The 13013-nt window shown below is 46.0% G+C and overlaps 1 protein-coding gene across 8 annotated transcripts in view; it reads left to right on the top strand.

Moving 5' to 3' along the window:
- Window positions 1-13013, top strand: part of adgrl1a (adhesion G protein-coupled receptor L1a) — a 142927-nt gene that overhangs the window by 94512 nt on the left and 35402 nt on the right. For all 8 annotated transcript variants that reach the window (XM_086186329.1, XM_086186335.1, XM_086186333.1 and 5 more), the window contains 2 exons: window positions 962-1175; window positions 2272-2381. In XM_086186329.1, coding sequence (XP_086042455.1) covers window positions 962-1175; window positions 2272-2381 — 324 coding nt within the window. The remainder of the gene's footprint in view (window positions 1-961; window positions 1176-2271; window positions 2382-13013) is intronic.

Here is a 13013-nt window from a genome sequence, read left to right on the forward strand (position 1 = left end):
CATGTATTGCATGCTGTTCCTCTCTGAAAACCTTTGTAAGTTCAGGACCATGGACAGCGGCTCACGCTGCCTGGTAGAGTGCAGGGAAAGGTTCTTGAACACCACAAGGAACTTTACCGCCAGATCACTCACCCCACCTGTTGTTATTCTGTTTGCCTGCCCCGACAGCCATCAGCACATTTTTTTTGCTTTTTCGGTTTGAGGCTGACTGTTGCAAGAAAAGCTCGCAGTTGCAGTGAAGTGAGAGCAACAATCTTTCTCTCCCTCTCTCTCAGCGCCTCTTTGTACCCCTCTTTCAGGCCTCTCAGCCTGGCTCGGTGATTAACCCTGAGTGCCCCGCTGTCCCTGCTGACTCTTCTCCACACAGAGCCCTGCTGCTAGCCACACTACTTTGACAAGCATCTCAAACAGCTGAGCAACAGCCGTGAGAGTACAAATGTTGTACCAAAATGAGAGGGGAATTTGTGTGTGTGTGTGTGTGTGTGTGTGTGTGTGTGTGTGTGTGTTCCCCATCTCTCCCCTCTGTCTTATTTTGCCATCGCTTCCGCTCTCTTTTAGCACGAATCCTCGTATGACAACAAGGTGGAATAGACTAAAGGATGCTGGGAAGGATACATTTCCTCCCAGAAGACCTGCTGTGTGTAGGAGTTTGTTAACATTTGAAACTCTCACAGTTTGTTTCACAAGTGGTGCAGTATCTCATTGGAAAAGCTGGTTTGGCTGCAAATCCTTGGTGCCAATATGTGATCTGAAGTGTTCCAATGTGACAACCGAGTCCGTGCATCAGCATTACTGAAATATTAAAACACGGCCTCATTTGAGTTTGACGAGTACGAATAGGAGTCACTCAGTTGGCTCCTCTGTGCTGCAGATCATATTTATATAATGTGGTTCATTAATGAAGTGCCTATTAAAAGTATTAAGGTCCTTTTAATTATCAATAACTCCTCTTCCTCTCCAGCTCTGAGCCGGTCAATGATGCCCTTTGGCTTGATGCGTCGAGAGCTGGCATGCGAAGGATACCCCATCGAGCTGCGCTGCCCTGGAAGTGATGTCATCATGATTGAGACGGCTAACTATGGCCGCACCGATGACAAGATCTGTGACGCAGACCCCTTCCAGATGGAGAATGTGCAGTGCTACCTGCCCGATGCCTTCAAGATTATGTCACAAAGGTAACTATCGATCTGTTTGTGTATGAGTCTGAGAAAACAAGATACAATTTCAAAATGTAATTTGTTCAGAATCTCCTGCTTTCTCACCTGAGGTGTTTATATCATGTGTGGAATACAGAAGTCAGCATTGTTGTGCATTTTTGACATGCATGTTGTGTACTGTGTGTGTGCATGCGTGCCTGCCTGCGTGCGTGCGTGCGTGCGTGTGTGTGTGTGTGTGTGTTTTGGATTGTGTCAGGCTTCCCTACAGCTGCTCTCTGTGTTTGCGCTCAGCATCTGCTTCCTCTGAGCTCAGATCAATGGAAGCCCTCTCCCAGCTATCCATCACGCATGTAATGGAGGCACGGGGTGCTAGCTTGGGGAGTGAGAGAGAGAAGTGGCAGGGGGTGGAGGAGAGAAATGAAGGGGGTAAAGGAAGGAGAGAGACTGCTAAACATGATGGGATGATAGAGTGAATGCAACAGAGATTTGAGATGTGAAGGGAAAGAGAGAAAGAGACAACATGGGAGAAATGCTAAGAGCTGGATAGAGAAGGATTATGTGTTGAGAATAAGTGAGTATGTGTATTTTGCCTTCTGTGCCTGTGTGTGTGTGCGTGTGCGTGCGTGCGTGCGTGTGCGTGTATTTCTCGGGGTGTGCAAACGTGAGAAGGCATGCAGCATGTGCTTTAGATGTAGATAATGTGTGCATATGAATGTTTTCCCTGTGCGTGTGGTGTAGAGTATTTGCCTTAGCCCCCCTTGTCCTTCACTGTTCTCTCACCTCTAATTGCTCTCACTCACAATCCCTCAGGAGTGGGGCCTCTTACGTCACTCGCCCTCTCTCTGCTTCTTCCCTCCCTCCCTCCTTCATTTTCTCCTTCCTCCACCCTCCCTCCCTTGCTGTTTCCCACCTCCCCTCGGGTGCAGCTGTCACATGATCTAGTCTAGTGTGAAATTACTCTCTTCCCCACCGTACTTTCTATCTTTTAGACCCCGAAGATGTTTTTGTACCACCTTCTCTTTGTCTTTCATACAATGGGACTACAGTCACTGACTTCCTCCCCTCTCTCTCACTCTCTTTTTTTCTCTCTTCTTATGACTGTCTCATCTCCCAGGTGTAATAACCGCACCCAGTGTGTGGTGGTAGCAGGGTCGGATGTGTTCCCAGACCCCTGCCCAGGGACTTACAAGTACTTGGAAATCCAGTACGAGTGTGTTCCCTACAGTGAGTACTAAGATCTTGTCACCCCCTTCACCCCATTCAAACCCCTCCCATCCCTCCTTCTACCCCCCCCCCACCTCTCACCTGAACCTCCTACCCCCCAAGTCAATCCCTTAAGAAAAAAAAAAACCTCGACAAACATTCTGATACTCCAACGTGCATACTTCCTCTCTCTGGCTTTTTTTTGTCCACTCCAACAAAACAAGACAGTCACCCTCTTCTACTCTTTCTTCTTTTGCTCTCACACACACACACACACACACACACACACACACACACACACACACACACACACACACACACACACACTAATACACACACACACACACACACACACTAATACACATACACACTCAAACCGAGCACTAAACCCTTTTTTTCTTCATCAACAGAGTGACGCACCAGTGTCTGAGAGGGATTTTCACATGGGGCAAAGTGCTTCACAAACACAGGGTCTGATATCAGGCGCACCCACTGCAAACACAGGGTCAGCTCTTATTGGAGATCACCGGGATGTAACACACACTGCCCGTCTGCACACACTGGCTGACCCAGGAGCACAGCGCTGCCTTTATCTGGTGCCAAACACATTTGCTGCCCCCTTGATTTCCAATCAAAATAAAAATTGGGCACAGTGAGACTGGGTGGTGGGAGGGCGTTGTGTGTGTGCCACATCTCACAATAGGAATGTTAACACATACAGCAAACAGCTTATTTTAGACCACATGACTTAGAGTGCCACACATTTGAACGTCCCCATGGTAACGACTGCTTTCCTTACGGCGCTGCTCAGAGCTCCGTGGCAGGTGTGACACACATACACACACACATACACACACACACATGCACGGTTGCCGATACACACACGGAAAGTCTGTCTCACCCTTGCAGAATAAGGGACACACACACGCACGGTTGCCGATACACACACGGAAAGTCTGCCTCACCCTTGCAGAATAAGGGACACACACACACACACACACACACACAGTTGCTGTCTTTCTCTCACCATCTGACTTCCTTTGAGCGAGCGCGTGCACGTATGCACACACGCACGCACACACACACACGCACGCACACACACACACACACACACACACACACTCAAACAAGAGTGCAGTCACACAGCCAAAGGAGCAGACACAGCAAGGATTATATGGTGTTGTGATGATCCTCGCTCATGTGAAAATCTCCGCTCAGTCCCCCGCCCTCCCCCCTCCTCCTCCTCCCTCTCATGTATTATTACTCTCAGCATTGATCCCTTCACTGTGCAGGAGCACCTGGCTGGAGGGGAGAAAGCAGTGGTGCTCCCCTCCGCTGGGCTGAAGCAGAATTGGGGTGGTGGGACATTTGAGGGTGTTTGTGTCGGGGGGTGGGGGTGGCAAGAGCTGTTTGAATGATCAAGCGAGGGGAAACGGGTGGTTCTCTGCTTTTTCCTCAGGTGCAGTCCGACGGCAAGCTGCTAACCTCGTTCGCTCTTCTTCTCTGCCTCTCCTTCTCATCATTCATTCTCTATTTGCTTATTATCTCTCACACTCACCTGTTTTCATCTCTTTTAATCTTCTAGCATTTTGCATTTCTCTTGTTTCCAGTTTCTCACTCCAGGGTCTTTAATCTTCATCCATTGTCTTATTTCTCACTGTCTTCTATTTTTGCTCTTTCCATCAGTCTGCCTCAGTATTTTATCATTCTGTTCTGTCTCTTCTACTCTCTCTGCTGTTTTTTCTTTTCTTTTACAGGTGAGAAAGATATGAAAATATCCAACCAACCATGCAGATGCGGAAGACTCCCTCTATGCCCTTCTCCCTGCTCAGTGCTTTTTTAAAAAGTTTACCTTGTGAAAGAATTAATGGAGCACTTTTCCACCACAATCGCAGATAAGAATTTAGCTACGTTTCTAACAATTAGCGGGAATCGTCTCTTCACAGCCTTTCAAGTGCCATCACGTGTTCTTCTCCAGACTCCTCTGCCCTCACTTCACCTGCCTTTCAGTCGGTATTAGCTGCAATCAGCTCGGCCCCCTCCGAATATGCCTTTCATTTGTTCGTTTACGATCAAATTAGCTTGTTGTTGTTGTGTGTTGTATCTTCCATAGAGGTCATGGTAGCATTGCTTAGTTATTTTTTTGCTTTCTCCTCTTCATGCATTCTAACCTTGTCTGTTTCCCTCTGACTGCACAAGGGAGCTTGTTCTCTCTCCACGAGGCAATCAAAGGGATGATTAAATAGCTGCTGACTTGCATTTTCCCTCCCCGTGTTTGGAAAGAAACGTTGTTGATTGCATCTGAAGAATGGCACGGCTCAGAAAATTGGAAGCTGATCCCTCTATGATGCAAAGTCCCGTCTGTCTGAGGTGACAAAGAAGAGCCAATTACCACTGTCCTCTGTCGTTCTCCTTTAGTGGAGAAACATGGCCACACTACACTCAGACCCTGTTGAGTACTGGCGTTAACATGAGTGATCCGATCACAAGTGGACACCTCTATGTCCAGGTATTCACACCGCAATCAAACCACTTGTGACTGGATCCCGCCGTGTTAACTATAGGTTTAACTGGTGTGTTGACCTGCAGGAGTTTTATATTACAAGACATACATGTGAGTATCTCACTCAAGTTGCGTGAAAATGAAACATACTGCAGTGGATTGCGTCGACCAGCACAATCGGTTCATGTATTTGAGTGGCTCTCAACTGGGGGAACCTGGAAATGTTTTGTGGTTTTGTTAGGTTTCTGCCGGCTGTAACAGTGATGTAATTTGTCTTAGAATAGGTTTTATTGAGTATTGGAGAGTTTGCCTGCTCTTGAAAGCTATTAAAAGTAGTATCAACTAAAAACTATGAAAGCAGGTCCAAAACTAAGGCCTGTTAGACTATAATGGACGACAATACGTAGTAGCTATTCAAATGAATCTAAAACACTTTGAAGCCAAACCTGAATTTATTAGTTTCTATGTGTGAAAGTATAGGAAGTGGGCGGGAGTGGGGCAAGGGCTTGGGAACGCTGTCTTGATTACTCTTGGGGGATCGTGACAATCTTGTTGGGATGATCTATCCGAATTATTATTTGTTTAAGTTAATTATACAGAGAGAGAGAACAAATGGGTGCAGCAATGCTTACCTCATACTTGTTGGTCAGAAATTAAAAATAGAGAAGTGAAAAATCAAATAAGGCTTGGTTTATAAGCTGTTGAGTTCCAGGCAAATCAAATCCCTCACTATCTCAGTGGTCTTTTTGAAATTTCCAGGGGTTGGCATGCAAATGAGTCTCTATTTCTACCTGAATAATTTATTTTGTTTCAATGTCACATTTGCACTCACACTGCTGAAATAATGTGCCCACATAAGGCCCAGACCACCTCCGAGAGTGGGCTGGGTGATCGGCCCTCAGTGCGTCCTCAACGTGTCCTGAGTGTTCACACCTGCATTTAAACCTATCCACTTGTGATTGGATCACTCAGGACGCATGTTAACAGCCAGGTCTGAACAGGGCCTCAGTCACACATCCGCACAGAAATAGAAACAAGCATGCATGTGGATGCACACAGCTCACACTGCAGGCTGCTCAATGTGTTGGCGTCAATCTAGCAAACCAAATACAACCTCACACATTCAGATTCAAGGCTGGCACTGTTCATCCCAAACACCTAGTCACCGTCTCACAGCACGCCACTCAACTCGGCCACTTTTAATTACCAGGAGAGGGGGTGCATTGCTCTCTTCGGTTCTGCCTCAGCAGAGATTTGTCAAGATTAATTGAATTTGCTGCCGCTAATCGCTCCAGTAATGCCCCATCGTTCACGTCTGGCTGGGAATGCTGGGCACTCTGGCATCATTGGTGGCTGACGCATGTTTTTTTTTTGTCCCAACAAACAGATGTATGATAGAGAGATGATATGTTAAGGTTGCGTGTTGTATCAGCGGAGATGGTGTGTGTGCAGCTGTGTGTGTGATGTTTGCAACTGACGGGGTCCTCTATGTGCATGTCACACAGGTGCCATGTTACCAGTCACCTGAAACGGTGAGGTGACAGCCAGAGCTGAGTTTACACACGCATGCACACACACACACACACACACACGCACACACACACACACACACACACACACACACACACACACACACACACACACATACCTCTGACAGCTTAGCTCAGATAAGGGTCCAAAACATGTCTGTTGTTTGATGCATGCGGGGGTCGCCTCTGCAAAATACGACGTCGGCTCCAGTGCCCCGTGAGGCCACCCCAAACACATAGCATTGTTTTTGTTGTTGTTGTTGTATTTCAGAAGAGTCAAAACAGTTCGACTGCAGCCTCATTTCACACTGTCACAGGCTGCTGTAGACTGCTGGATCCCATTAAGACATCACAGATCACTTCACACATCTTTTTTTTTTTGTTCTGTTTTGATTTTGTTTTGTTTTTACCTGCAGCGGAATTCCCCACTCTGCAGTTTTAACACAGACATACACCACGTCCAAGTAAATCTACCTTGCAAGAGAACTCCACCTGTCCCTTCCCCTCCTCCACCACAGTGCTACATCATTATTGATTCTTGGTGCTCTCCATTGGGGCTATCCATACTATCCATGCCAGAGCCATTAGCCCCACTGCTATTTCATCAGCTGTGATTTATCTTGTTAATATGCACCGAGGTAGCTAAAGAACCAGCTTTAAAAGCCACTACTCAGACTGTAAAGTAGAGAGTTTCTTTAGTAACCTCATAATATTCTCCTCTTTTACATTCATATTTTGTGTCTCTGCCACTGTTTCAAAATTGATTCCCAACCCCCCACCCCCCCCACCGCAAATATATTCAGCACAGCTTATTCATTACGAGACATCACTTTTTGGACTCTAAGCAGTTGAAAATGATAGCTGACTGGAAGAGTTTGTCAGTAGAAGGAATAATGGCGGTGTGATATGACAAGTTTCAGGGGAGTAGAGGACACCCTTTGATGCAGCTGAAAATTAAATTATATCAATACGTATATACTATTAGATGCGGAGCTCATGAACGAATGAGAGGCAGGGACAACTATTTACTGTGAAAAATATAATGTGGGAGAAAACAGGAGGCGAGGGCGGAAGAGTCTGGAGAGGACACACTATCTCTCTGTGCTGTGAAAGAGACAGAGGAGCTAAGTTGTCCTGCAGTGCACCAACAATGTGTGTGTGCGTTTCCAGGGTGTGTGTTTCTAGCCGTACTCATTAGTGTGGGAGTAATTGATAGGGTTGTAGAGAGCACTGAGCGGAGTGATTAAGGGGAAAGAGGGCAGTGGCTTATTTCTCAAAAGGGCCCTGAAAGAGAAATGCTGAATGAAAAAAAAAAGTGGCCTTAAACTAACCCCTTGCTCACTGTAATGACAGTTTGAATAGTTTGTGTCTCTTTTTTTTCCTGTGTGCGTTTGTGTGCGAGTGTCCTCAGGTAAATGTGATGATTTTTTTTTTCTGTGTGCTCAGTCTCTATTTTTCAGAACAACCGACAGCAGAAGAGAATGGAGTCAACGGAGGTCTTCCACATCCTGTATTCCTCTTCTACAGAACCTCTCTACAACTCTCTCTCTCTCTCTTTCTCTTTCTCTCTCTTCATGACATTGCTGTGAATCATACACCATTTTCTTCCTGTAGGAAATCACTCCTTGTACCATCCTTTCACTGCAACCTTTCAGAGCTCTGGCATTCCACATACCCCCACCCACCCTCTTTAGTTACCACAGAGGATGAAAGGCCTCCATCGCTACATCCTGTAACCTTGGAGCAAATGATACCACTCACAGCTGATGGCAGGGAGGTAATGCTTTCTTGCCCCCTCTCCCCCAACTTCATAGGACTCGCATTCACAGCGCTGCCATGTTTACCCCTCCAGGCTGAAAATGGCAACCATTCCCCAGGTTGGAGGAGGTTGTTTGTCCAGTTTGATTTTAGCAGATGATAATAAATGATCTAATACTGGGGCAGCCTCTACTTTACCGTACCGTTGCCAAGATTCAAGGCCTACCACCACCACCCCCCCCCCCACACACACACACACCAAAGTGCTAAGACTACCCATTTTCCTTTGTATTTTTCTCACCTCTATTCTTTTAAACATCTCTTACTCTCTCCTTCCCTCCCTCACATTTTAATGTCTTTAGCCTGTGACAATTTCACATGGCTCCCCGGGAATATCCTCACAAGCATCACATGCACGACAATCATGCACACAGCAGGGATCCACCAGAGATATGATGAGCCGCTCTCACACAGCAAATGTAAAAAACGTAAAAAGTTCTCAGCTGCTCCGTGATCAGGCGGACTCCGTCATCTTTATTTTTCTCCCTTTTACCAGACTGCATCTCGACCTTCAGTATTAAATATATGCAGACTGAACGGGGGGGGGGGGGGGGGGGGGTGTGTTTAACCAACAACGTTAGGTAGCCCAATCGATGTCTGTGTTAAAATGAGAGCCAACATGGCAGGACGGCATCGCAGTAGACACTGATGGTGTTGTGTTACATATCATGCCTCTGATTCCAGATCACCACCATTGAAAAATCACACACTCGGGCGTCATTACGTCAAGTCTGTTTGATTAAATGAAAAAGCCAACATAATGAGAGGTCTTCTTAAAGGAAGTATAGCTGGATCCCTGTGTAAAGCTTGTGTTTCTAAGGCGTTACACCATGTCGAGCCCTCCATTTCCCCTGTGGTTTGTTCTCTTTTTCTTTGATGAGCCAGCCTCGGCCAGGCGAGCCGGCAGCTCCCTCATTGATTGGACGGTCGATGGGTTGAGTGTTTTTTCTGGCTTCTGTAGCTCGCGTACTGACTCTGTAAATTGAGCAAAGCCAAAAGCAGCACTTTGTTTAGATCAAGGCACTGCTCTAATGTCAACACCAACTGTACTTGGAGAGAGAACAGAGGGATTCGATGACTTCCTCCAAAAGAGAGAGACGTTCTCCTCGCTGCTTTTCCATCTATCATCCCCTCATCTCTTTCTTTACTTTCTCCCTCTCTTTATTTACTTCCACAGCTGAAGACACACAAAGATATTTCTTCTCTCTCCAACAGGTTCCTGGAGCTGGAGCTTGGGCAAGTGGGGGGGGGGCGGTGAGGGAGGGATGTGGCATTAAGATGGGTGGAGGTAGGGTCGAGAGTGTGTGGTTGAGGGTGGATTGTGTTGTTGGGGGATTATTGATGAAGCTGAAATGAAATGGAAATGGATTTAAACTCAGGTCAGGCCATTTTCCCCTCCTCATTTTCCATTTGAGCCATCCTTTCTCTGAGTAGCCAACCATAACACAGACAGATAACTTGCTTTAAAAAAAGAGAGAGAGAAAGAGAGAGAGAGAGAAAGGACAGCGTTTTATTTAATCTCAATTTTCTCTTTTTTTCCTGCAACTGTTTTTCTTTCATTCTCTTTACTTTCCCTCTGCCTCTCTTCTTCCTTACTGTCTTTCTATTTTATCTTCCTATCTCCTTCTTTCTCCTTATTCCGACGCTTGAATAGAAGTGGATCAAAAAGGTAAAGACCACAATGAACATAACAACCACAGCTCGCCCCTTCCTCCCTCCTCCTCCTCTTCCCCTTCCTCCTCCTCCTCCTCCTCCCCCTTGTCTCCCTTTCTCCCCCCATATCCCCTCCTAACCCTGCACCTTGTGTAGTGGTCATGTTTGATGTTGATATCCCTCCCTTTTCTTTCTTGATCTCTAATCGCCTCCTCTGCCCTTCTATCTCTCTTTGACTTATAACCAAAACTCTAAAATCCTTCTAGATTTCCTCCTTGGTTCTGATGACACCAGCCTGACCTGCATGCACGCATACACACACTCTCCCTCCGACACACACGTGCGTCATTGGGCAGCCACTCACCTATATGTTTGAGATAAACTAGCAATAATTTCTTTCCTAATCTCAGCCTGACAACATGCATTCATATCATCACATGGATGGCAAATCTCTCCTTTTTTTGTCCATTGCTCTAAAAAAGAAACCCATCTTCCTGTTCACACTGTTGCCTCATCAAGAATTGTTTCACCCCTTTTTTGATATTGAGATTCGTCCCTCCAGATCTAAGCAAGAATCCACTCTTCACTTTCTTTACATTACTCAGCAGCTGTTTTCCACATTGTATCTCTCTCTTTTTAGTTCCTCAGGAACAATTCACAGGCCAAAATACAAAAATCTGTCCAACCCTGGCAGATCATTTTTTTTACAATATCCCATTTCCAGGTATTTCATTCTCTTTCTTTCATTCTCTATCTGTCTTTCTCAATTAGTCTCACTTTCATTTAACTCTATTTCTCTGGGATCTAGGGATGTCACAACACCAGAAATATTGTCCAATACCACTGAATTTACATCAGGAAATGAATACATCAACCATGGCTGCACACAGTCTCAGAGGGGGAAGATCCTCATAGCTCAGTCCATCTGAAGTAAGCCCAATAGTTTGGGTCGAAGTTGGCGCTAACTGTTAGCCACTAACACTCTTGCTTTATCAGGTGGCAAGCGCTCTTAACTCACTGATGAAAACCTCGCTGTCTCCATTACCTTGTTTGTTTGGTTTTTTTCATCCACAAAATCACAAGCAGACCTGTTGTTGCACCTGCACTCGCTGTTATTTCTCGTCTTTACTTTCCCCTCACTCTCATGCACCTTTGGTGCTTTTGATACCCTAGAAAGCCAAGCAGCTTACTGTCACATTTTCACAATTTTAGCATCAACTTAGTCCCGAAGGTTCTTCTGACATCCCTATTACTCAGTGTCTCTGCTTATTTTCTGTGTTATGTTTCTCATCTTCTCTTTCTCTCGCTTTTATCTGATTGGTTTATCTCTCAGATCTCATCTGGTCATCACATGCAGCTGCAGCCTCTTTTGAGCATTTCTTCCTCTTTTCTGTCTGTACTGTGTGTCTCTGCCACCACTTTGTTTTCTTTTTTGCATATGTAAAAAGGAATACACACACACACACACACACACACACACACACTCTTTCTTGTCCATTTTAGTCTATTCCTCATGGTTCCTTATGGATTCCAGACTTCAGGCTCCAGAAGGAGAGGACAGGGAAGGGGGGGGGGGGGCAGAGTGTATCCCCCATGGGGACTGCTCTAGCTCTTTCTAATGGCCACTCTGATGTAGCAGGGCCTTGACACAAGCACTCCTAAAGAGCCCCAATCAGCGTGGCCAGGCACCTCAATCACAAGCATCTTAAAAAGCAGAGATAGATCTGACCCATATCCAAGGTCACAATGAGCCTTAACTCTCCCTCTCAGGTCCCCATCCTCCTTAACTCTCTCTGAACCCCCCCTCTTCTCACATCTGCCTCAGCCATTCCCCTGTCTGGCCCCATGGCTGGATCCATATGTTGGAGGAATTAACTCCTGTAGATGTTGCCATTAACTGGTTAATGGACCCCTTTGTCTGTCAAGCCCATGGCTTTTCATTAACATGGATCATTGTCCCACGTTTTTCTCCCACTGCAAGCAGCCATCTTAGTTCTCTATCTACTTGCAGTGGAACTCCCTCCTCTTACTTCTTCCTCCTCATCCAACTGATTCTTTTTTTATTTACTAATCTTCCTCCCCCTAACACTAAGAGGAAAGCCCCCTTTCCTCTGTTTGCACTCCTGTACTTACACACCCCACCCCTCCACTTCTGCTAAACACATTTCCTGTCTCTGTTTATGGCTGAATTAAAATTCCAGACCTGTGTCTTTGCTCGTGAATGTTAAATTATTCCTCACTGATTGATCTGCTGATTGACAGATTGGGATTGGGATGAGGTGCACCGTGCAATGATGTCAAATGCTAGAGATCTTGTTCATTGAATGTCCAATACTTGTCAACCTACATACTGTCAGTCTATTTTAAGCCCGAATGTCAGCCACCTCTGCGTCCTCCCTATCACTCCCTCTGTCCCTTTTCTCACCTTTTTATGCTGACAGCCCTGCAGCGTGCATTACTGTACCTACATCATTATAGTATTCCCTTTATCACTGCTGTCAGGACCAACACATTTCTACCATATTTTTCTCACCTCCAGTCTGTTTGCTTCTAAAGGGAAAAAAACGTGCAAGGAAAGGAAGCAGTGCTAGACTACTGTGCACAATCATGGTATTTCTATGGAGGGCAGGGGTAGTGGTGGGGCGTTCGTCTGCAGAAACATCGCTCACACAAACAACTCTCTCTACCTGTGATTTGGAAAAGTGAGTGGGAATGAGTGAGAAACCACTGCATTGTGTGACAGGAAAACACAAAGAATAGCAGCAAATGGAGAGAAGAAGGGACAGCGGTCGCTATAGAGACGATGAGTCAGGCAGCTTCGCCTCATTAGGAATGACCCACCACACACAAGCACAGTCATGTGACCAAGGCAGTGCAGATACCCTATTCAGTCGAGATAGGAAAGAAGAGTGGGAGCGACTATACATGCAGAAGTCATTCTTGTGAGAGGAACAGAGAGGTGAGGCAGGTGGTTATGCATCTAAATCACAGATGCTGGTTTCATGGAGAGACAGCATCTCTGGAGTCCTGATTCAGTAGCAGGAGGGAGGAGGGAGGGGCAGTGGCAGGCTAAGCTAGGCTAACGCTACCCACCACTTAATCCTGAGTCAGTCAGAGTAGAGTGTGCCCCTCTGTCATCTACTGTATCTG

The sequence above is a fragment of the Aulostomus chinensis genome, chromosome 18 (genome assembly GCF_037954235.1).
Source record: "Aulostomus chinensis isolate RoL2024-O1b breed Wild chromosome 18, RoL_Achi_v1.0, whole genome shotgun sequence".
NCBI lineage: Eukaryota > Metazoa > Chordata > Actinopteri > Syngnathiformes > Aulostomidae > Aulostomus > Aulostomus chinensis.